The following is a 25,687-nucleotide window of genomic DNA, read 5'->3' on the forward strand; positions in this document are numbered from 1 at the left end:
TATATGTGTATATATATATATATATATATATATATATATATTTTTTTTTTTTTTTTACAGCCTAGATAACATCTTTCCAAAATTGCAGTTTGCAAATGAATCTCAGTGGAACATCTCAGACTTTATATACAGTTGCAAGTCATGGTAATATACAACTAGACTGCAGATCAACCTTGTTATTATGAAAACCAAATAAGACATCATTGGAAAATGATTGAAAAACCATTTCTTAGGCAATCAATGTACATTCTATTCATCATATCCCCTCCATCAAATATCTTTCCACATATTGAAACTTATGACCTTAGTATTCCTTGCAAGGTGTGTAATTCTGGCAAAGGATTCATGCAAACCACTCTGATATTTTATATTTTATTTTGTTTTTAAAAATGTTCGTCATGACTCACAAAATTGATTTCATGACCTACTAAATGGGTCACATGCATAATGTGAAAAACACTGACATAGAGACGTTTTCCTCTTTTGTGTTAGTGGCTTGACTATGTCTGCTTGATGACCAAAGAAACTAGCTGATCTGCTAAACTGCTGGCTGATACAGAGACTTTCTTGAAGTGGTAGGTATATATCATTCCTGATTTTCATTCCTGATACTTTTTGATGGGAAGGGTTTTTAAGAGTGCCAGTATTGTCTGATCTCATGAGGTTCCAATGAGGTTTTCCATGGCTAGGTCAACTATAAGGCTGGAGTTGGTGACATATTTTTAGAACTGTCTTGGAATGCATCCTTGACCTGGGAATAAGACCAGAGATATGACATTAAGCATTACAATACAGAGAAATAGTGTTGCCAGCTATAGGGACCTTTACAGAATCCAAGGTCATGGGTGCTGAAGCAAAAAGCTGGTACCTCTCAACACAATGTTATATAGGCTTAGGTCTTTTTCTGTAAGGCAAACCACCTCAACCAAGATTGGAAGATAGAAAAAATGATGTAAGACCTGGGAGTCGCATCAGGAGATGCAAAGTACATTGACAAAGCTAAACACAGGAAACCATGGAGGAGCACAGCTCATTCACTATATATATTTCCTCTTAGCTCAGTTTGGCCATGCCCATCTTGTAAGTACTTCCCGCACTGCTCTCTTTGAACTTAGGATATTTGGGTCTTATCAGCATAATACAGCACTTCCTTACAAAGCTCTCCATCAAGTAATGCCACTTTGCGGGGGCGGGGGGGGGGGGGGAAGGGTAAAGTCTTACATTTACTGTAGTGTTTATTAGAAATTAAACATTTTAAGTGTTAATAGTTTTATCAGGATTGTTTGCATTAACTAGATTTTCTTATTTTCTGTAATTCTTGATGCTCTGGCATGTGGGGTCTCACTAATCATAGAGGGAACTAATCCTCCCAGGGTTGGGTAATTCCTAGAGACAGCAAACAACTTGACTGATAGCTCAACCCAGGAACACAACTTTCATATGCAAACTAACCAGTCCAGAGCCAGCCCTACCCACACTTTCCCACCCTCCCAAATCAGGTTCTTATTCTCCAGATACTCCCCTGCCCTAACTACCCCAGGGCCAGGTAACCATGAACTACGGACAGCCCCCATGCCCTGAATCCTGGTGAAACTGTTAAGAAAGCCAATCTGAAACCTGCTTACCCTGCTTGACCAATTCCTTCCTGAGAAAACCACAGTACAGGCTTTTCCACATTTCCCCTTCCACCCCCTCTCCCTCCTGCCCAATCCTGGTGCTTCCCATGTGGCCGCCCTGTATGGCATGGCTCGGCATGCCCTACCTCCTGTTTCTAGGGATCTGTATAAAAACTACCTACTTCATGACAGCCATTTCTGTGTCTGTTTGCCTTATCATACCTGATTAAAACAAATCATAGGTAGATCATTTTTACTTCATCTTGGTTCTGGTTATAAAGTTGCATAGTTTGGCCCTAATCTATTTTCCACATAATGTCTGTTATATTTTAGCATAAATTTTGCATTCCACGAGTTCTTCTAAGTCATAGTGTTAAAGCTGAAACACCCGTATCTCGAGATAACTTTTATTACTTGCCTGGTGAATGGATTCCCCCAATCACTTGAGAGGAAGATTGGAATCCTTCAGTTTTGGGGACACACTAAATATTTGTCATTCTAGCTATCACCCATCCTTCACCTGTGAGTGAAACGGTATCATACAGTACACAAGTAAGGTATAGGTTTCAGGAATACCAGGCAGCACGCAAAATGTGCTACAAATTATCTGAATGCCATCGATTTTCATCAGCCTGTCACCACTGTATTTATGTGGTGGCCTAATCTTTTAATAAAGCCAGCTTTGAAAGAGGCATCAGAGTGGATGGTGACCTTGAAACAAGAAAGATGTTGCCAGATGGAGAAGGCCTTAGTGAGATTCTTCCCTGAGACTTCATTACTTATTTTTAACAGTAAACTTGAAGGGGACTTACAGTATGTCATGTATACAGCACTTTTTAAAATTTTAATAAGCTTTATTTTTTTTAAGAGCAACTTTAGGTTCACAGCAAAACTGAGCAAAAGGTAGGGATTTCCCATATATTTCCTGCCCCCACCTATGCACAGTCTTCGCCATCACCAACATCCCCCACCGGAGTGGTACTTGTTACAGCTGATAGACCTACAGTGTCACATCATAATCACCCGAAGTCCACCCTTTACATAAGGTTCACTCTTCGTGTTGTACACTCTATGAATTTTGACAAATGTATGACATGTATCCATTGTTATGGTTTCATACAGAGTATTTTCACTGCCCTAAAAATCCCGTGCCTCTGCCTCCCTTCTTTCCTATCCCCACTCCCACTGCCACCAATCTCTAATAGTCACCGAATTTTTTTTTTTTTTTTTTTACCAGCTCAGCTCCACAGTCTTGCCTTTTCCAGAGTGCCATACCGTTGGAATTATATGTATATAGACTTTTCAGATTGGCTTCTTTCACTTAGTAATATGCATTTAAGGTTCCTCCATGTATTTTCATGACTTGATAGCTTATTTCTTTTTAGCACTGAAAAATACTTCATTGTCTGGCTATAACAGTTTATTTATCCATTCACCTACTGAAAAACATCTTAGTTGCTTCCAAATTTTGGCAACTATGAATAAAGCTGCTATAAACATTGGTTGTAGGTTTTTGTGTGGACAAAAGTTTTCAACTCCTTTGGGTAGATACTAAGGAACCTGACTGCTGCATCGTGTGTACAAGTACATTTTTAAAGAGGATCCCGGCAAAGGTTGTGTATCCTTTTGTTGCTGGAGCTTGTCAATATTGTGGGCACAGATTATGCTTTATAGATAAAGCATAGATGTTGCTCAACTTTTTTTTTTTTTGCAATGGTGCCAGCTTTTGTTAACGTAATTCACACATGCTGACAGACTTCAAATAATGCCAAAGGGACTGCTCTAGGATTTCCTGAGCTGTGATGGCCTACTCTGGTACTGAGTTATTCTGTTGATGTCTCTGATATGAACTGCCAATAAATAGAACCAAGTCAGAACTGAGGGGTAAAGGTGGCTGGTGAGATGGGTTACACAATTTAGTATAATTCAGTGAGAAAAGTGACGTGGGGAGCTGTCAAGATAAGACTATTTGGTCAGTTTGGCATTGGACAAATACTAAATCTTGAATTTAGGAGCAGATATTTTATATGAGACTAAAAGCTTTAAATGGCATTCTAGAACAACGTTGTTGGAATGCAGCTTCAGGAAGGTGGCAGCAGGAGTCATCTGAGAAAACTTTGCTATAGGGAGTAGGGTTAAGTTGTAATATGCAAGAGATCAAAATGTATAACCTTGTCTCTAGGCTAGCAGTCTCTTGGCATAGTTTTCTGTGTTTAGTAATATAAAGCATTAGTGTCAACAGGAAGACCTACAAATAGGGGCAAAGGTCAGGGTTTATTAGGATGGTGGCATTTTTAGGTGTTGGTTGCCTTAGGAGGGGCTTGGAAATATCAACTTGATTAGTTATTATATTATGAATGCTTTAACTAGGACAAGTTGCTAGAGATCTAATGTATATGGTACCTGATTACACTTTAAAAAGAGTACATATGGGGGAATTCAGGGCCTGGTGTGAGAAACAGGCAAAGCTTTTCTTTGGAGGTCTTATGTCCTGTCTGCCAAGGTAGGTAGTAGGACTAAAGAGTTTATGGCAGACGCCTATTGGATGTCACAGCATGGTGGACAGCATCAATATATTAAATCAGAACTAAACTGCTGAAAAAGCAACTGCATCTAAATCTCTTTGATGAATAAAAAGAGCTGGAGAGCAATTCACAACAGCCTTGAAGCAATCTGACTCAGATATATAACTGCCCTTAACAGCTGAAATAGAACATTTATTGATTCTTCCTGTCATACTGAAGGATGCTCACTTGTTTTTAATGTTCCTTCTCTCCACATGAATTTCAAACCACTACAATTTTATCCTGTATGCCACCTCTCCCCAGATATTTTATAGACATTTACCTTATAAAGAAAAACAGTGTTAAAACGTTCTCCAAAGTCTTTTGTTTGCCCTCTCTTTTCTTTATCTATGTCTCTGAAAGGTGCCTTAATGGCAAGTCACAGGAATTTGGAGGGACAGGTTCAAACCTGAGGGTTTTGGTCTAACCGTAAGTTTTGGAACTTTAAACAGAGATATTCTCAATTAGAACTCAATGTAAATCAGAGCATATACATACATTAGCATGAATAACTACATGTGTGATTCCATAAGCCAGATGGGTTCTGCTGGGACAGGTCCTTTCTGGCCAAAACTTCAAAAATCTATAGATGTGTGCACTGATGCTTAAGATGTGTGTGTTGAGGCTGACTGTTGTGGATATATAACCACATTTCAGAGCAATAATGCTCTTTAATTGGGTGTGCATCTATCTTAGCCATTCTTTAGGAGAGAATTTCAATTAAGGTGACCAAATACTTGTAGCTGAAAGTTTCTTATATACCAAGGTGCAATAATAATGACCTGTTCCTAGAACAGTGTTTGTTGTAATGGTAGGTACTCAGTAAATGTATTTGAAAGATTAAATGAGAGAATGACACCTGTAGCAAACTGTACCATGTACATTGTTTTTATTAATCAATGAAAAATAAGTTACCAAACTATATTTGAACAATTTGGTAATATGTAAGACAAAGGTTAGTATGACCTATTCTTTAAAATTGGATCAACGATATTCTATTTCAAAATAAACTGCTTATAATGTTAGATACTAGAAACAATGGTCTTATAAAAACATAAATGTAAACTATATTCAGATTTATCTTATAAAGCCTAACACTTAAATCTACCTGAAAATAAGAAACACATTAAAAAAAACCCTAATATCTCATTTATATTACAATAAGTAATTATTCTTTTAGACAAAAACAATTGTCTTTAAATCATTCTGTTCTTTTATATTTTTACTATTCTCATTTCAATCCAGTTCTCTGTGGGAGTTCATAATCAGCTATGCTTCAGACTGTTATATCCAAAAAGTATTCTTAAAGGGCTTACTCTCTCTCCTCAAGCAGACAATACACCTACAATAATAGCAGACATAATATATTAGGGTATAGACCTGATAGATGTGGGGATGAAAGCATGGGGAAGTCCTTTTCTAACTGAAAGAGGATGCAAGGTAACAGCTAAATGGGAGTCAGAAGCAGAAAATGTTGCAAGTTTGACAGAATAAGGTATGAAATAGTTGTTTACAAAAGTGGTGCTACGAATGGACTAGGAAAATGTGTTAGGATTTTAAGCAGGTCTGCATGATTGCCTTACATGCTTAATGCAATGATCATTATTGCTATGATGCTTGACAGGTGTGGTCTTTAATTCCCTGCCATGAATTTTTACCTCTTAAAGCCTCATCCTATCTCTCTAGGTTTCTCCTTCATCCCATATCTCCATACTATTCTACACTTGAAGCTCTAAGACTATGGGAGTTCTTGAAATACCTCATGCACTTTCATGCTTCTGCTTTCGCTCTGGCTGGTATTCCCCTTGCCTTAAGTCATTTGAAATCCTATTCATTCTTCATGATTTAGCTCAAATGCTACAGCATTCATCCAATCAACTAAGATGTAAGTATTTACGATGTGCCAGGTCCTGGGGATACAAAGCAAGAAAATGGATAGTGATATATACATATAAGGGAACACCTGTTCAGCTGTTACAAGGAATGAACTAGAGTTACATAACACTGACAAATCTTATATTAAGTTAAAGAAAGCTGCCAAAGGATATACACATTTCTGCTTGTTAAAACTATGCAAAACAGCACTATATGTAATCCAAAATTAAAAGCGTGGTTACCTTGGTCAAGAGGGAACATAACGGGACTGGGTGGAGCAGACAAAGGACTCCAGTTATATAATAACTATTTCTCCAGTTGGGTGTCAAGTACATATGTATTAGTTATAGTTTTATTTCAACTTTTTGTCTGTCTAAAGATATTCTATTTTTAAAAGGGATGTTTAAAGCTTGATTCCTTCCTGAAGGCATTGTAAACCTGTCCCATAACCAGTAACTTAAAATTACCTTCTTTCCGTCTCTGGTATTATCCTTTGTTTCCTGTATTGCCATTGTGCACACATCAGTAATACTTAGGCCTCAAGAGTAGGAACTTGCAGGTACGAGCTTTAAGTAGATTAGAATGTAACCCTCTTCCCAGGAGACTCCCGTTTGCTCCAGTTCTCTAGGGACCTAACTAGGCCTAAGAACCTCAGCCTGACCCCTTCATGTGACCCGAGAACATCTTCCCTCGGATCCCGGATCGCTTACCCCTTCCCCCGGTAGATGTCCATTCGCCCCTTGAGCAAAAGCAAAACGTGCCTCCCGCCAACGAACCCCAGAATGTCTCCCTTTAGCGGACTCCGGACCACTCCCACCAGAGGTTGCCTTTCTTCCTTCTCACCTCCAGCCGAGCGCCGCGAACCTCGCGCCTCGCCTGCCGACTCGCGGTGCGCCTCGCCCCCCATTCTCTACACAACACCACTTCCCATCTAACCTCAACACTCACAGAAATCACACTTCCAGCCGGAAAAAGGCTGGCTCGGCCCTCTGCGCATGCGCGGAGCTAAGAGTCGCCCCTGCCCTCGCGTTCGTCTCGCGGTATTGCCTTTTCCCGCGGGAGTTATTTGAGCTTTCTGGCGGTAACCACGCCCTCGGCTGTCCGCGGCCGGCTGACCGAAGTCTGAATTTTGTCTGCAGAAAATCTGGCCGTGGTCAGTCGAGCCAGATACGGCTGAGAGCCGACAGATTCTTACCGGCCGGGTTCTGGCGCCATGGGGTTCTGCTGCCGGGTTCTGCTGCCGATTAAGGAGGCCTTCCAGCTGGCGCAGGAGCCGCATCAGAACCGGGCGAAGCTGGTGGTGGCGCTGAGCCGCACCTACGGCTCGGCGATCCCCGCCACCCCTTGCCGCCCCGCTGGTACACCAGTTAGCACGTTAATTTGTCAGTCTTTGTAAGGGAATTACAGAGATTTTTTTCAATTCTGCTATCATTTACCTTGTTTACTTATTTAGAGAACCATATTGTTCTTTATAATCATAGTAGACTTGTGTCTCTAAGTTAGAAGTTCACCGATTTTTAACATAAATGTGCATTTCATTTAATAGATATAAAATGTATATTAAATATATATATATTTGTATTTCTGCCCTGTAATGATTTTAACAAAACACGTTTCTTAGGAACAAAGTAAGTCAGTGCAAAGAAGTTCATTTTTGTTCCAAACTATTTTTCAGGTTAATATCCAGGTGTCCCCCACTTTTCAAAAATTCAATTTAGGCCACTTCGCTTTTAGAAAAGACCTGTATTGTATTAGTACGTGTTTTCATAACTGAAGGAAATCTGGAGGGTTTTCACTTTTACAAAAAAACGGCGAAAAGCGATAGTACTTGGTATGCTTAGCCTTCAGCGTTTTTTTTTTGCAGGGAGCCTTTACCGAGGCAGCGCGCAGACGCAGCAGCCTGAGTGGCACAGCCAGCCTCCTTCCCTGGAAATACACTCAGCATCTCAGCATCTAGCCCCCATAGCTTGGAACTGTGCCTGTGAGCATCTGTGCTGCATCTCGGTTTATTTTGTGCATTCGTCAGCAAGTGTCCTAAAGTATCAGAAAAGGTTAACATAAAACCAGATGTAATTTTAAGTGTTTTGATTGGGGTGAACGAACTGGGCATTGTGTGTGAGTTGAACTTGCTTGGGTCCACTATTTCCAGGCAGAGAGAAAGAATCTTGAAAGCTGCCAAAGTTACTATTGCTTCTGTTAGTAGCAAAGTGGTCTCAGTTGGCATCCAGCAGTGGGTAAACTGGAAAGTCTATTGCTTGAGCGGACTGATGGGTGTACAAAGCGAGGTGTTTAAGTTATCTTATACTTAAGGAGAAATCGGTCAGTCTTTCTAATAAGCTGAAACAGAAAGCACTTGGACCACGGTGATGAAAGTGTTGCAACAGTAGAATTTGAAGGTAGTCATGGATGGTTTGATTGGTGAGGGCAGGTTCTTACCTTAAAAGTTACTGGAGAGAGTGCTTCCGCTGTTACTGAAGCTGCCAAAAAGTTCCCGGAACTGAAGAAAATAATTACAGGAGGTGGTTATTCATATAAGTGTTTGACCCTGAAGATGATGTTGAAGAGGTTTTGGCATCCCATGACTAAGAACTGACAGATGAAGAGCTGATGCCATTGCAAGAGGAAAGGATACTATTCGAATACTAATTGAAACGGAACACAGTAGTGAACAGCCTAAAAGTAAAGCCCTCCAGGAACTCAACATGAAGCACTTGCATGAGATTTTCACTGTAATTGACAGTGCTGCAATGATAGCAGAGAAGGTATATGACTTTAATTTTGAAAGGGCATGTAGGTTTAGGGCAAGTTTGCAGGATGTTCTGAGTGCCTACAAACAACTGCATGATAGAAAAACGCATGAGGATAAGCAGTCAAGCATACTGTCATGTTTCAAGCCTTCCACATCAGCCACAGACGACGATGAACCTCAACATTTGACGCTGAGGCAGGCAGTTATAGAAGAAGGTGAAGACATTAGTGACCTGCTTGCCCTGACGGATTCAAACAACGGTGAGATGTTAATGGGTGACCCCCTTCCTCTGTCTCCTACATCCCCATCTCCACACGCCCCCACCACAGCCTCCCACATCTCAGCCTAACACACCATCATCACCACCTCTCAGCCTTCCAGTGTGTTGGTGGCTGTCCTCTCGATTCTGGTAAGTGAAACTATACTGAACAGACATTATTTCTACTTTATCCAGGCAGTGTGTTTATCATATCGTACCTGCTTTTACTATATGCTAGTGTTATTTTAGGTTTTATGTGTTATTTGGTATGATTTGGTAGGTTATTTTTTGAGTCTGGAAATGCTCAAACTTTCCCCATATAAATTCATGGTAATTGCTTCTTCACTTTATACCATTTTGGCTTACGAAAGGTTTCATAGAAACATTCTACTTTCAGATATGGGGGAAAACCTGTATTTCTAGCCTTTTATTATAATTTAGTTTCAGAAATAGAAAAAGAGTTAAATACAATAGTTTTAATTTCAACTCTAAGACTTTACATGACTTTGACAAAATCAAAAAGCATTTCTTTGCCTCAAGCTACTACCTTTTTGTTTAAAATTATTTATTTATTTATTTATTTATTTATTTATGGCTGCACTGGGTCTTTTTTGCTGCACACAGGCTTTCTCTAGTTGCGGCAAGCAGGGGCTACTCTTTGTTGCAGTGGACGTGCTTCTCATTGCGGTGGCTTCTCTTGTTTCAGAGCATGGGCTCTAGGCATCTGGGCTTCAGTAGTTGTGGCATGAGGGCTCAGTAGTTGTGGCTCACAGGCTCTAGAGCGCAGGCTCAGTAGTTGTAGTGCACGGGCTTCATTGCTCCGTGGCATGTGGGATCTTCCCAGATCAGAGATTGAACCCGTGTCCCCTGCATTGGCAGACAGATTCTTAACCACTGCGCCACCGGGGAAGTCCCAAGCTACTACCTTTTTTACCTGCAGGATTTCAAAAAGATTCTTCCATATGCTCTGCATTGTTCTGCACTTTTTTTCTTCACTTAACAGTATATTCTGGATATTCCTTCTTATCACTATTTAATTAAACTTAATGCATTCTTTATTTTTTTTCTTTCAGCTGTCATATATTCTGTTTTGTGGATATACTCAGATTTGTAGCCAGTCTCCTATAGATGGACACTTGTGTTGTTTCCAGCCTTTGGATATTAGGAACAATGCTTTAATGAATAAATGTCATTTCTTACATTTGCAGGGGTAACTCTTAGATTCTCTGAAGAGAATTGCCGGTTTAAAGAGGAAATGTTTTTGTAAGTGTGATGAATATTGACAGTTGGCCTTTAAAGAGTGGTCCATTCTGCACTCCCATCAGCAGCGTATGAGAGGTATTGCTTATTTTTAGGTGGATTGGGAGGAACTAGAAAGTGATTGGGGGGATGTTTTTTGATAGACCAGAAAATTTCTAAGTAAAATCCTGAACAGTTTGAGAATAGGAGTTAGAATGATAACATATATGTCAAAAAGAAATTGCTGTGTGATGGGAAGGGTCAATTGTAAAAGGCAGTGTTGAATTCAGACCAGTGCTGTTGTTGTTTTTAACTGAACTGTGCTTTTGATACATGTTTCTCGGTAGATTCAAGGATGTAGAGAAGAATCAAAAGAATCTTATGTGATATTTTAAAATCTATGCTGCCTTGCTCCATGACAGCAGTAACTCAAAAACAGGAGACATGGGTGAATGATTACTCAAGTCTATTCTCAACAATTTATTCTTCTGAATAGATGATTAAGAGTCATTAAAGAGTGAAGATTTTACTTTAATGAACAATTATTCATGTTACCGAGAGTCTTAGGTTAGTGCTAGAAGTAAAGTCTTATCAATGTAGCTTGTGAAGGATTTGTTTTGTATTTTTGGTTGTCAATAAAACATTTTTTCAAGAGGCATTTGTTTATGCCTTAAATATGCTATGATGGTGTATAAATATGAACCTGCAGCGGAGTGAGAAATAGAATTTGCAGCAGTTTATTATTTCTTTAACCAAACAGAAGGAAGATGAAGACAGCGACATTTCACGTTATTTTAATTATTTTACTTTCTTCTTGAAAGTATTCCGGAAGTTTTGCCAGTTTTTATTAACATTCACAGGGAGTGAGTATATCATTTAAAAATTTACCAGATTGAAAACTTTAAGGACTTGTATAATTTAGAGGAAAAACAGCTAGGATTCTAAATATATATATGATATAAATAAATTAATTTATAGTATACACACACACATACATACATACACATATATTTATGTCATATTAAAGTGACCTTATAAATAATACCTTTTTCTGTAGGATAAACTATGATCATGATTAAAAGCTGATTTAATAGATAATGCTAGCTTTAATTTAAAATATTTAAGAACAGTTTCAGGTAAATGTATTTAAATGAGTGCTCTACTTAGCAAGGAAGTTAAAAGACCATTTTTTTTGGTTCAAAAATTATTTCATTCTTATTATTTAGTAAATATTTCAGACAAGGATTATTTTGAGACTATATTAAATGTACATTTTGTACACGTATGTATGAAATTAGCATTATAGCTTCTGTGGGGTTTTTTTGCATGAATTGTACCTTCTTTATGAGTTATTATTAAAGTCTTGAATTCTGAACTTGAGGAAATCAAATGGTTGTCATTATAATGCCACCTGTGAATAAGTTTGATCAGTGTTTTCTTTCAGGACTGAGGCAAATAGCAATGAAGTTCAATTTTGAGGGTGCCAGATTCTAAATAAGTTCTTGGGAAATATGCCAGAAAATGCCCAGATTGATAATGTTTTGTGTATAAAATTAATTAAGCCATTCTTATTAGACTGAAAGATAAATTTCCAAATACAGGCAATTCTGGCTCTTTCAGTACTTAAGACTGTTCCCTATGGTTAAAGGTATATATGACATGCCTATTTTTTTACTTCATATTTTTTTTTCTTTAACTTTAAATACACAGTAGTTGAATTTTTCCTTATTAAATATACAATATACAGTAAGAGAAAAGAGTGTGTATGATGCATGTGCACTTCTGTCTGCGCGCACACACACACACACACACACACACACCATTTAAAGATATGTAATTCCAACAGCAATTCTGTGACAGCAATTGGATGTCCTATAATTTGACACCTAGAGTTAGAGCAGACACATAGGTCAAGGGCTTAGCCCCACAAGACTGCCTCCACAACAGATGCCAGCCAGGAGTTTAAAGTATCCCAAAGCTACCTACACTTCTACCCCACTGACTCCAAATTCAGGGATTCCCATGACTGCTCATCACCACCCCCAGTTGTGATAATTCTCTAGCATGACTGACTGGACTCAGGAAAGCGCTATGCTACCTACTCAAGCTTTATTATAAAGGGGCAAAGTATGGGACGCAGGGAGTGCAGAGCTTCCATGGCCTGCCTGGGTGTGCCACCCTCTCAGCACATTGGTGTGTTCACCAACCTGGAAGCTTCTTGAGCCTGGTTGTTTCAAGATTTTTTATGGGATTTCATTGAGTAGGCATGATTGATTAAATCATTGGCTATTTAATTGAAAATCTTTAGTCCCTCTCCCCTCCCTGGAAATTGGGGGATAGGCCCTGAAAGTTCCAACTCTATAATCACCTTGGCTGGTTTTTCTGGTGACCAGCTTCTATCTTGATGCTACCTAGCGTCTCCCAACCCACCAAGAGTCACCTCATTAGCATAAACTCAAGTGTGGTTGAAAGGGGCTCAGGAATGACAAAAGACATTTCTATCACTCAGCAAACTCAGGAGGTTTCAGGAGCTCTACCAGGGACCAGGGACAAAGATCAAATAATTTTTTTATTATACCACAAGAGAATAAACAAGTGAAAACATAATACCCAACGCCTAATTAAGAAATAGAATACCAAGGTACCTTTTTAAGTCTCTTATGTCTCTTTCTTAATGTATTCCCCCTTCTTCTTTCCCAGAGGAAACCACTATCATGAATTTTATATTATTCGTTACCTTGCTTTTCTTTAGAGTTTAGTTAATTATAAGGCTACTTAGGTGTATCCCCAAAATATGCACTGTGTCTTTGCTTTTTTTTAACCTTATTATGAATGTAGTTATTTTGCATGTATTCTTTTGTAACTAAGTTTTTTTTCCATTTAACACTGTTTCTAAGAGTAATCCAAATTTATGCATGTAGCTATAGTTCATTCCTTTTCACTACCATATAATATTTTGTATTAGAAATACAACACACTTGAGTTATCTGCTATATTGCTTACTATTATGAACTAAACTTATCAGCATTCTCAAACATGTGCAAATGTTTCTCTGGCTAATATGCCTAGAGGTGGTGTTATGGACTGAATTGGGTTTCCTCAAAATTCAAATGTTGAAGCCCTTACTCCTAATACCTCCCAATATCTCAGAATGTGACTGCATTTGGAGATAGGGTCTTTATTAATAAAGAGGTAATTAAGTTAAAATGAGACCTTTGATGATGGTGGAGTGGCGAGGGTGCCCTAGTCTGGTCTGATTGTTGTCCTTATAAGAAGAGGAGATTAGGACATACAGAGAAATGCTGGACATGTGCATGCAGGGAAGAAAGGCCAGTGAAGACACTGCAGGAAGACATCTGCAATGCCTGGGAAGAAACCAAACTTTATTCTTGGACTTCTAGCCTCCAAAACTCAGAAAATAAATTGGTGTCTAAGCCACCCAGTCTCTAGTATTTTTGTTATGGCAACCCTAGCAAACAAATACAGTTAGAATTGCTAGATGGTAGGATTATGCACAAGTTCAGTTAGCAACGCCAATATTTTTTTAAAGTACTTGGACTGATTTACAATCCTACTGGCATGTATGAGAATTCTTGTTCTACATCCTCACCCAAACCTGATATTGTCAGACTTTACTTTCTCCAGTCTGTTGGAAAGGAATGGAATGTTATTGTCATATTAATTGCATTTTCCTGATAATTAAGGAAAGTTGAATATCTTCATGCGTTTCTTGTTTCTATATCAATAAAATGCCTGTTATATCTTCGTCCACTGTTCTGTTATGTTATTTGTTTTTTTATTACTGATGGGTAGGAGTTAATTTTAATGAAAGTTAAGATTTATCCTTTAATAACCTGTCTTCTTTTATGTCTTATTTAAGAAATTCTTCCCAACCTCCAGAGTAAAAGAATATATTCTCTCATTTTTTTTCTGAATGTTTTACATTTGAATCCTTAATGTACCTGGAATTGATTTTTTTTTAAGTTTGGTTTGAGGTAGATATATAGTTTCATTTTTTTCCCATGCTAATAACAGTTGTCCTAGTCCTATTTATTGAATAGTCTTTGGCAGCTCTGTTATACATCACGTCTGCCTATGATGTGGTTCTCTTTCTTGTCTCTAATTATGATTTTTGTCTACCTCTAGACCAGCATCACATTGTCTTAATTCCTATGGTTTTATAATAAATCTTAATATCTGGTAGTAAGTGGATTCTTTTGTTTTAAATTATATATATATATATATATATATATATGTATGTATATTTATTTATTTAACAATTGATATGTGTATGATCTTGAACCTTTCAAATGTGGAGAATAGAGCTAGGTGTGTTTAAGCATAGGAAATGGTCTTTGCTCCAAAGACTAAAAAAATTCTTTTCAAGGCAACTCAAAATCAAACCAGTGAGCCTTCAAAACAGCCATTTCTAATATGAAACCAGGGTTTTTGGGGTATTAGGGATGGGGTTTTAGGTGGAAAAAGGTGGTCCCTGTGTTGATAGTTGTTGAGGCTAGTTGGGTATATTTTATAGGTTTCAGTAGTTTCTTTTCTTAATAAATATATAATGTATCACTTGTTAGGTAATTATATTGGGCCTTTAATGACTACTTCTTTCGTCTTTGTTAAGATTTTCTACTCAGAGAATTCCATTTCTTCAGCAAGGCCTAATGATACATCAGGTAAATGTACATAAAGTTGATAGATTTGAAGATCATACTTTTTGTTACTGTTATGAAATTTTTCAAAGAGAATACAGTAAAATGAGCCCAACAACCCAACACCTGACTTCAACCTTTATGAATATTTGGCCAGTTTTGTTTCTCTTCCTTCCCCCTCCTCATACACACACACCCTTCACACACCCCATCCCACTCTCAGCCAGAATTATTTTAAAGCAAATCTTAGCTGTCACTTCATCTAATATCCAGTGTTCAGATTTTTCTAATTTTCTCAAAAAAATTATTTTCATGCTTGTTTCTTTGAATTGGGATCTAAACTATATCTATACATTTCATTTGATATTTCTTATGTCTCTTTTAATATTCAACTAGCTCTCTTCCCCTCTCTTTCCTTGACATATATTTGTTATAGAGATTGGGTCATTTGTCTAGTTGAATTTCCCATATTCTGGATTTGGCTAATTTCATCTTTGTACTATCACTCAATCTGTTCTATCATGTGTATTTCCCATAAACTGCTATTTAATGGTAGATGATTGACTAGATTATAGCTTGACTTTTTTTTCCAGAAAGTGGGGCAAAATACTTATGTGGTAGCCTATAAACATTTTATTGCATTCATATCAGGAGGTGAAAGTCTTCAATAATATTTTTCAAAGTGTCCTAATATACATGATTAAGGATTATAAATGTGTTCTGTAGTCTTTTCATCTCTAATCTTCCTGTTTTTACAGATGGGAAAACTGAGGCCTAGAGAGTTAAATATTTGCCAAAGACAACCAGCTAACTTAATAGAAGTAGGGCTTTTTTCCACCTAATACTCCTTTCAGAATTTTGCTTCAGTTGTATATGCCTTCGTCTGAAGGTTTTCATGCATCAGAATAATGTCAGAGGTGGTCAGGATGGCATTTCTGCCTGTTCCAACTAGAGATTTTGTGACTGAGAAGGTAAGACACAGTACATGTGTAACTGTGTAAAGTTTACACACTAGTAAACCACTCCCTTGAGTGGTTCTGTTTTTGCATTGCCAGTGTGATAGCTAAGACTTGAGTTTGAAAGTAATAGTCAGAGGGGCCTTAGACAGGACCTAAGCCTGAAGCTTGGTAAATCCAGGATAGGAAGAATGCAAGAAAATCTTTATAGGCTACAATAGTATTTAGTTATTTGGTCCTAAATAATTGTTTTTGTGTGTGTAGAATTGTTCACCTCATATCTTTTTTTTAAAAATAAATTTATTTGTTTTATTTATTTATTTTTGGCTGCGTTGGGTCTCCGTTGCTATGTGCAGGCTTTCTCTAGTTACGGCGAGCGGGGGCTACTCTTCATTGCGTTGCGCAGGCTTCTCATTGCAGTGGCTTCTCTTGTTGTGGAGCACGGGCTCTAGGCATGTGGGCTTCAGTAGTTGTGGTGCATGGGCTCAGTAGTTGTGGCACACAGGCTTAGTTGCTCTGCGGCATCTGGGATCTTCTTGGACCAGGGCTCGAACCCTTGTGCCCTGCATTGACAGGCGGATTCTTAACCACTGCACCACCAGGGAAGCCCTCATTTCTTTTTTTTATTATTATTTTTAAATTTAATTAAATTTACTTATTTATTTTTGTCTGTGTTGGGTCTTTATTGCTGTGTGTGGGCTTTCTCCCCTTGCGGCAAGCGGGGGCTACTCTTCCTTGTGGTGTGTGGCCTTCTCACTGCTGTGGCTTCTCTTGTCGCAGAGCACGGGCTCTAGGCATGCGGGCCTCAGTAGTTGCGGTGCACGGGCTTAGTTGCTCTGCAGCATGTGGGATCTTCCCAGACCAGGTCTTGAACCTGTGTCCCCTGCATTGGCAGGCAGATTCTTAACCACTGCTCCACCAGGGAAGTCCCTTCATTTCTTTTTATATTGTTATGCTTTGTTTCCCATTTTAGTTTTTACTTGTCTTATAAATATTAGCTGTAAATTCATACTAATTTGAAGAAAATGAATTAATGTAACAAAATATAGGAAATGAAAACTAGAGGGCAGTTACATTCCTCTACAGCTTACCTAACTGAACAGATGCTGTGAAATCAGTGATGTGAAAAATCTTCTAGAAATCTTCACAGAAATATCTTGAGTTGCTTCATCTTTTGATGTGTAAAAGTGGACTGTAGTGGCAGGCTCACTGCTTTCTTTTTAGTGAACTGACGGGAATTTGCAAAAACAGTGATTGTAGGTATATGACAAATAAATTTATCATTTAAAGCCATTGCCTTGATCATTTTTTAATACAATAGAAATGAGCTGATATGGAGAAAGAAAGGTTTATGACTAAAATAAAAGTTTCATGAAATAATACCTTTACTTTGTAAGGGAAAAACATTATTACATACAATTTCACTAATGTTTAAATGCAACATAGAGAAATAATCCCAAATAAACACAATACAAGTAAAAATCGGGAACATTTTATTTAATGTGATTAGTATGCTGTCTGTTCATTCCAGTCTGAGATACACAAGGTCAGTTCTCACATATCCGATTAACCCTGTTTCTTTCCTTTGTTTTTAATTGGATAAACTATTAAAGCACTAGTGAGTAGTACTACACTAATTCTGCTTTTCAGTGGACAGTCTTATTTCATCCAAGAGGATGATAAATTTAATGTCTCATAATCATTCTTTAGTGTTTATGAAAAGTAAGCTGTAATATTTCGTATTCTTTAATTACCAAGTGTGTATAACTCAATTTTTGATTGAGTCTTAGAAAGCCAGTGAATCTACCAGATTTTTTTTCTTGAATGCATCAATTTTTTTTTTTCTGGGATATAATGGTTAAAAGTTTGAGACAGGCTGGAAACAGTAAAAAATAGACAAAATATATGAAACAATGTTTTTAAAGACACTGGACATCTGTCAGTGAAGAACAGGCAATAAAGGACATGAATTCTGAGTGAGAGGAAACAAACAAGGTGAATTCTGTGATGACTCCAGCTTACTGCCTTGAGAGAATTTCCAGGCCTCAGCACAGCCATGGGGACCACAGGAAGAGCCTGGTGGGGTCCCTCGTTTGATAAGATAGAGCTGAGAGCCGGTGAAACCAAAGTGGCTAGAGTTTGCAGCACAGAGTACTAGAGAGGAGAGCGCTGCACAGAAAGAGAACTCTGGAAATCTGGAAAGAATCTCCCTTGAGTTTTCAGGTGAGTTCTGATCAGTGCATGCAAGTGAGGAAATTACCTGAGGCCAAGGACCACCTGAAAGTATTAGAGGTAATAGACCCCAGCTCAAAGAGGGCTGGAAATAATGGCTGTTCCCACAAGACATACTGGAAAAGCATCATTCACAGAGCAGTGGATAGAGTACATAGAAGGGTCTTGCCTCAATTGTGGGGAATAATTAGCCCTAGGCTGAGCACTGTTGTGTCTTGTATTTAAAGCAAGATCTGAAAACATCAAATTGTTCCCCAGTAAATGTGCCAGAACAAAGACCTCCAGGAATACAAAAATATCCAGTACCTAGAAAGGTAAATCTTTCATTGTCTGGCATCCAATCAAAAATTACCAAAGATGCAAATAAGTGGGAAAATAGGACCCATACTAAGGAGACAAATCAATTGAAACTGATCCAGATGTTAAAATTTGCAGACATTATATTGTAACTATTCCATATATTCAAAAAGTTAAGTAGAGACATGGAAGATAGACCAAACTTCTAGAGATGAAAACCGCAATGTGCGGAATATAAAACACTGGGTGGGATTAATGGCAGATTTGACATTTCAGAAGAAAAGATTTATGAGTTTGAAGACATGTCAATAGAAACTATCCAAAATCAAGCACAGAAACAAGACAATGAGTAAGCTGTGCACAACTTTCTAATACGCCTGTAATAGGAGACTAAGAGATGGGGAAAGAAATCTGAAGAATTTATTTAAGGAAATAGCTTAAAAGTTTTTTTAAATTACAGAAACTGTAAACCCACCGATCTAAGGAGATCAATGAACCCCAAGCACAAGAAGCATGAAAACAACTACACCAAAGCACATCATAATCAAATTGCTTAAAACCAGTGATAAAGATAAAATCTTTAAAAACACCAAAGGAAAAAAAGCATTGTTTCCAAGATGAGAATGACATCAGATTTCTTTTAGAAAATATTCAATTGAGACATCAATAGACAAACTTAAGTAATGTATTAGAAAGAACCCTGTCAATCTAAAATTTTATGCCCAGGAAAATATTTCAAAAACAGGTGAAATATTTTTCAGACCAAAGCTGAAAGAATTCATCACTAGCAGATCTGTAATGCAAGAAATGTTAAAGCAAGTCCAGTCTTTCAGGCAGAAAGAAATACACTAGAGACTGGCAAACTATAGTCTGCAACCTTGTTAGTTTACTGCCTGCAATGTAAGAATAGTGTTTACATTTTTTAAATGTCATTTAAAAATATCTCCAGAGATTGTCAAATGCTTCTTGGGGTGCAAAACCGCCTCCAGTTGAGAACTACTGGCTCTATATACCCCAGTTAAAATGCAGAGATTGTTGGATTGGATAAGAGAGCAAGACCCAATTATATGCTGCTTATAAGACACAAATACGTTAAAAACAAAAAAATGCAAAAAGAAATGTGATGGTAACACCAATCAAAAGAAAGCTAGAGTGACTATTGTTATTAGATAAAATAGATTTCAGAACAAAGAATACTGCCAGGTGTAAAGAATGTAAAATGATACAACCACTTTGGAAAACACTTTGTCAGTTTCTTGTAAAGTTAAACATGCATCCATATGATCTAGCCATTCTACTCTTAGATATTTACCCAAGAGAAAACGAAATATTTATCCATGCACAGACTTTTACATAAATGTTCATAGTAGCTCTATCATTTTGTAATAGCCAATATTAGAAATAACCAAAGTGTCCATCAACAAGTGAATAAACTGGTATATGATAGAAAACATACAATGGAATACTATACAGCAATTAAAAAGGAATGAACTATTGATACATACCACAACATTGATGAGTTTAAAAAATAATTATGCTGAGTGAAAGAAGACAGACAAATGATTCCATTTATCTAAAATTCTAGAAAATGCAAACTATATGGAGACAGAAGATCAGTAATTGCCGCAGAAAGGCAGGGGTGGGGGAGAGCAGGAAGGAGGGCTTACCCAGGGTACCATGAAACTTGGGGATGGTGGGGATATTCATTATTCTGATTCAGGTGAAAGCTTCTTGTGTTTATAAAAGATCAAATTGTACATTTTAAATATGTGTGGTTCACTGTATGTCAGTTATACCTCCATAAAGCTTTTACAAAAGTTTGTGCCGGAAAAGTTAAATGTACAATATCTTTATTTCTTTCAGAATATCTTAATTTTTTCCATAGGTTGTGAAAACTTGGGGAGCATGTAATAGCTGGGGTGATTACTGCTATGACAGCAATGACTTTTGGAACTTTCAGATGTGTTTGAATGTTGAAATAAATCCCTGTAGTTGTTAAGGTAGTTCATCAAGAATGCTGAAAATATCAGTTAAGTATGTCATGTTATTACTTAGATATCGTCTTTGGAACTATTTGACAAATAGCAATTGCTTTTCAACTAGGAAAAAAATAGTTGACCAAATAGTACTAAATATTTAATAAAAATAAACTTTCACTGTGTTTTTCAATACCTCAGTGAAATCACCAGAATGTCTTTGGATAACAGAATTTTCTTATATTGTACGTTAGTTGATAATGACTGAAGCTGGTATTGGGTGCATGGTGATGTTCATTATACCGTTGTCTCTATTCTTATTTTAGTTTGAAATTTTTCATCATAAGACATTTTAAAACATATATTACCCAGCAATATATTATCTACTCTAAATATATCTAATTCAGTTTTGTGTGAAGTTACGTATAAACAACATAACATATCCTGTGCGAACTGATCTTGCTACATATATCCAAGAAACTAAAAGCTATGCAGCTTATTATCATCAAATTGGATTTTGAAATCTTTGTAGACTTGTGATGAGTATTGCTTCTAAATGTTCTGCAGTAGTAAACAAATGAGCTACTGTGCTGGCACTCTGCATGTTTTTTTTTATTAATTAGATACAAAGTTATACACATCATATCCAAACATGCTGTAAGAAAATATGTGAAGCATTTTCTGTCTCTCAATATGCTTTAATGATGATAGTAAGATTTTATCATTAACAATGGTGGAAAGACTAAGAAATTAGACTGGAAACTTGAATGCATTTTTTTCCCCTTTCTTTATCAATAAATTCAGCAGGTTGTTTCCAAGGAGATTTAATTTTGAAGATTTTAAGCTTTTATTTAAAAATACCATTGGCAGTTTAATAAACCCACATATTAAATTATCTTCATTATAATCTCGTGTACTTTCTTTTTTTTCGTTGTAGAATGTGGCTTGCATGAAATCAAAATTTGCTGTTTAAAATAAATATTTTTCTCCTTATTGCCACTATTTTACACCCTAGATCCAGCAGTTGAACTTGAACAGTTTTCAATTCATCATTCTTTATTCTTTTTGCTTAAAAAATATGGTTTAAGTGCAGTTTGTATTAGTTTTATTAAAATGTTACAATTCACAAGTTCAAAAATATCACACTAGATGTTTCCTGACCATCTTTCAAATCAAATGAGAAGACAGCAACCAATTCATGTTTTATTTATCACATTCTCTCCATTAATTGTTCCTTGTAACAGTTGCCACTGCTGAGCATGGTATTTGTGGCAGTAGGTACAGTCCTTGCTCACACCTTGAGTAAGTTGCTCTGGCATTTTCTATGAAAAAGATTTGCTGATTTCAATCCATAATTAGCTTGTGACCTGTTGTTTTTCAAAGCACTATATTACGCCATTTGATTTGCATTTAGAGGCAATATGAGACTTTGCTTAGTCTCATTTGAATGTTATGCTGAGTCTTTCCATATCTACATGTCAAATAGGAGGGTCAAATACATACTTAGTATGTAATTCATGAGTAGTATAAGTTGTTTAATATGTGTTGAAACTTTCACTTTAACAAATATTGAACGCCTATACGGTATGCCAAGTGTGATGCTAGGCACTTTTACATTTGCTTTCTCATAGATTGCCATAAAGGTTATAGAGCTTGCCCATGATCATGTGGTTGTTTAGTGAAAGAGCCAAAGAACTATGACATGCATTCAAGTGTCCTTTGCACTATACCATGATTCTAATCATTAAGAGTGGAATGAGATTTTCACAATTAATAGTTGCAATTTTTAACAGTACTATTATGGTTTAAATTTTCACATTAAACCAGAAAGTATTCAACATCTAGTAATTTCTTTTAAAATGAAGCTTATTTAATAAGCTGAAAACACTACCAGTGTGTAAAACCCTAATCTAGTTAGCAATTAGGTGAATTTTCTCCATTAATACCGCATGGCCTAACAGGCTGCATTGTCTTCAGAGCAACAACAACAACAAATCTCATATATCTAAAATCTGAAAAGTTAAATCAGCCTAAATGATTTGCATTACAGGAACAAGATATAGTTATGGTCTTTTTAAAAAAGTGTGTCAATAGGAACTTGATGCAATTCTGTTTGCAATCGGCCACAAGGAAAGTGAATCAACTTCCTCTTGCTTCAGCCCAAGGGTGTGGCATGTGGTCTTGAACAACTAACTTGCGACCCAGATTTCTTTGAAGGACTCCTCTAGAGAACGTAAGTGCATGTATACTGTAGTCGTATACTGTAATCATCAGAGTCTTAGCAACAGCTAAATCCATCTCAGCTGAGAGCCCATGGTTTTGGTTTCTGTTTTTTTTGTTTAGTTTTGGTTTTTTCCTTAATGTCAGGATTTCTGTGTAGTTTTGACTGAAGGTCAGGTAGTCTCATTCTAAGTTTGTGTTCCTTTCCTCAGATAAACTTTAGCTCTGCTCAAGTGGTATAAAATTTCAGTTGTTATTACATGTTTTAATACATTGATTGAGGCTCTGGTATGCACAAAGCTCCAATCTAGGCAATGGAGTTGGTGAGGGGCATGGGAAGGGGTGAGACAAATGTAGCTTGGAGTGCATACTTTGGGCATTCCCTGTGGGCACCCGGATTCAGATAACTAGGTACATCTGGCATACTCGTAGGGTGGCCCCAGAAAAGTTTTACAAAATTTGCTGAGGTAACTTATGCAAGGCAGATCATCTTAAGGGAAAAAGAAACGAGCTGGACCAATACTAAAACCATTGTTGGAGTGAAGGAGGGATTTTGAATGTGATGGTATGGCTGTACCTCAAATTTGCCCTGGTTCAAACTCCCAAGAGCATATCTGATGCCCAGGGAGCTAGAGGGCTCTAAGTGAATACAGTTGAAAGCTACTTCACTAAATACGTGATGCTCAAGTAACCTTCCTTTGGGACCTCTTTAACAGTGTGTCACAAAGAAGAAAGCCATTCTTTACTACCTTGGCACCTAAGCTCATGATGATATGAGAATAGAGGGCTCAGGGGAAGAAAGGAAGAGACACAGTGACTCACTTGTCATCTGGGGTAGCCACATCGCTATAAAGGGAGTGAATTTGTTACTGAGCCTGTGAGAAACATCCCTGGGGATTCAGAGCACTTCTTAGTAATGATGGGGAGGTTCTCCTGAAGCTGCAAATTCTGCACTTGCTGGTGAGGCGGTGAATCATTTAGATTCACATATTAATGGTATTGTGACCTCATCTGTATCTGTGGGCTGCTGGGGCCTGGGGAAATATGGGTTATATAAAGATGAAAAAACGTCCCTACCTTCAAAAAGGGCTCACTTTAGTGGGGAAAAAGACATGGTCATATGGATAAAAGTAAACTGCAATATATTCAATATTGTAAGTGATGTACTACACCAGGTACCTTATTGAATGACACATATGAGTATTTGCATCCTATTCTGTAGAAATTGGGGCACCATTAAATGTTTTTAATTAAGGGAGAGTTATCAGATCTACGTTAGAAACGTTTCTGACTAGCTGGTTTGGCAGAAGGATTGAATGAGAAGAAGCTACAATCAGGGAGACTGGTAGTTCAAGCAAAAGGTAAGTAGGGCCTAAACTAGGTCCATATCAATGTGAGTAGAGAAGGGGTTGGATTAGAGATCTTTAAGAGGACTGTGTATTTTATTAGATATTCAAGTGATAGAGAGAGCTTTTAAAATAACTCTAAAATCTCTAGAGACTGTATCATACATTAAAAGATACAGATTCTGGTGCTAGACTGCCTACATTAGAATCTTGGCTCTGCTATTAACGGGATAGCCTTGGGCAAATTATGTATCTCTTCCATCTCAATCTTTTCATCTATAAAGTAGGGAGGATAATAGTACCTACACTCCATACAGCCATTCTGTGAAAAGATATAATTTAATACCGTAAGTCCTGAGCAGAGGGCCTTGTACTCAAGTTTGTTTGCTATTGTTATCCTAGCTGGGGTGACTAGATGAACAGTGATAAAAGTCAGGATGAGAATACAAAGACTTGGCAGGCTCAGAGGACAGAGAACACGGTGAGTTCACTTTTGGATATACTGAGTCTGGAATTTCTGACACACAGTGTTTGTTGAATAACAATAGAAATGAGTGGGTTTTTGTTTTTTAAAGAACTGTGGTTATGTGCCAGGCACTGTTATAAACTCTTTACCTGTATAATCCCATTTAATTCTCCACAATGCTGTCAGATAATTTATATTATTTCCATTTTACAGTTTATTTAGCAAAAGAGTAAACAGGCTTGTGGCTTAACAATACTAACAAAAACCTCGGGGCTTCCCTGGTGGCACAGTGGTTAAGAATCCCCCTGCCAGTGCAGGTGACATGGGTTCAAGTCCTGGTCTGGGAAGATCCCACATGCTGCAGAACAACTAAGCCTGTGCGCCACAACTGCTGAGCCTGCATGCCACAACTACTGAAGCTCGTGCGCTTAGAGTCCGTGATCTGCAACAAGAGAAGCCACCGCAATGAGAAGCCCTCACACTGCAACAAAGAGTAGCCCCCGCTCACCGCAACTAGAGAAAGCCCGTGCACAGCAACAAAGACCCAACACAGCCAAAAATAAATAAATTTATATAAAAACCCCCAAAAACCTCATTCCCAGAAGGCAAAGGAAGTTGTGATTTACTCTGCTAGTAGTAAGTGAGAAAGTAGATCAGCTGGGATTGGACCCAGACAATCTGATTTCCACGCTGGTATGCTGAACCACTATAATGGCTCAAACCATTTTGAACCTCTGGCTTCTAATATCTCTTAACACTAGAGTCTATTAAGATACAGTGTCCTATTTTACATAGTGTTAAATGTTTAATAATAAAAATACCTGACATTAAGTGAATGGCTACTATATGCCAAGCATTATATGTATAATCTTCAATCTCCACAATAACCTGTCAAGATATTATAATCGATATTTTACTGCAGTGGAGACTAAGGCTCAGAAATGTTCAGGAACTTGCCCATAGTTGCATAATTATGGAGAGATTTGAGCTCCTGTTTATTCCTGAAGTCTGTTTCATTTCTGTACCATTCATGTAGTAATCTATCATGCAAATTTAGCTATATTACATTTAGTGTATCATGTCATTGTGTTTTCCAAATGATACCATGAGTTCCATGAATTCTACAACCACCTTATGAAGTTTGAGAACCAGTTTTAATTATGGATGTGTAGTTAAAAACTGGGATAGTATTTTTCAAACTTTAGTTACATAGGAATTGTGTATAGGGTCTGAG

At 37.5% G+C, this 25,687-nt stretch overlaps 1 protein-coding gene and 2 long non-coding RNA genes across 3 annotated transcripts in view; 2 read left to right on the forward strand and 1 right to left on the reverse strand.

The window, feature by feature from the left end:
- The window catches only part of LOC113618928 (uncharacterized), a 21,207-nt gene extending 6,702 nt beyond the window's left edge, over positions 1-14,505 (forward strand). Inside the window, exons 4-6 of the long non-coding RNA XR_003432198.1 lie at positions 493-575; positions 7,920-9,213; positions 10,137-14,505. This is a non-coding gene — a long non-coding RNA (uncharacterized LOC113618928). The remainder of the gene's footprint in view (positions 1-492; positions 576-7,919; positions 9,214-10,136) is intronic.
- LOC113618929 (uncharacterized) lies at positions 5,053-7,350 on the reverse strand. The gene is made up of 2 exons (XR_003432199.1): positions 6,523-7,350; positions 5,053-6,090 (listed from the first exon to the last, which is right to left on the reverse strand). It is a non-coding gene; the product is annotated as an uncharacterized LOC113618929 (long non-coding RNA).
- Positions 14,506-24,383: 9,878 nt separating the features above from the next.
- Positions 24,384-25,687, forward strand: part of FBXL5 (F-box and leucine rich repeat protein 5) — a 61,487-nt gene continuing 60,183 nt past the window's right edge. Inside the window, exon 1 of the mRNA XM_027103302.1 lies at positions 24,384-24,468. Within this exon, the coding sequence (XP_026959103.1) occupies positions 24,403-24,468 (66 nt within the window). The 5' untranslated portion in view covers positions 24,384-24,402. The remainder of the gene's footprint in view (positions 24,469-25,687) is intronic.

Source organism: Aethalodelphis obliquidens, unplaced genomic scaffold (assembly GCF_003676395.1).
Source record: "Aethalodelphis obliquidens isolate GAN/ISIS:26980383/991018 unplaced genomic scaffold, ASM367639v1 scaffold6, whole genome shotgun sequence".
NCBI classification, from domain to species: Eukaryota; Metazoa; Chordata; class Mammalia; order Artiodactyla; family Delphinidae; genus Aethalodelphis; species Aethalodelphis obliquidens.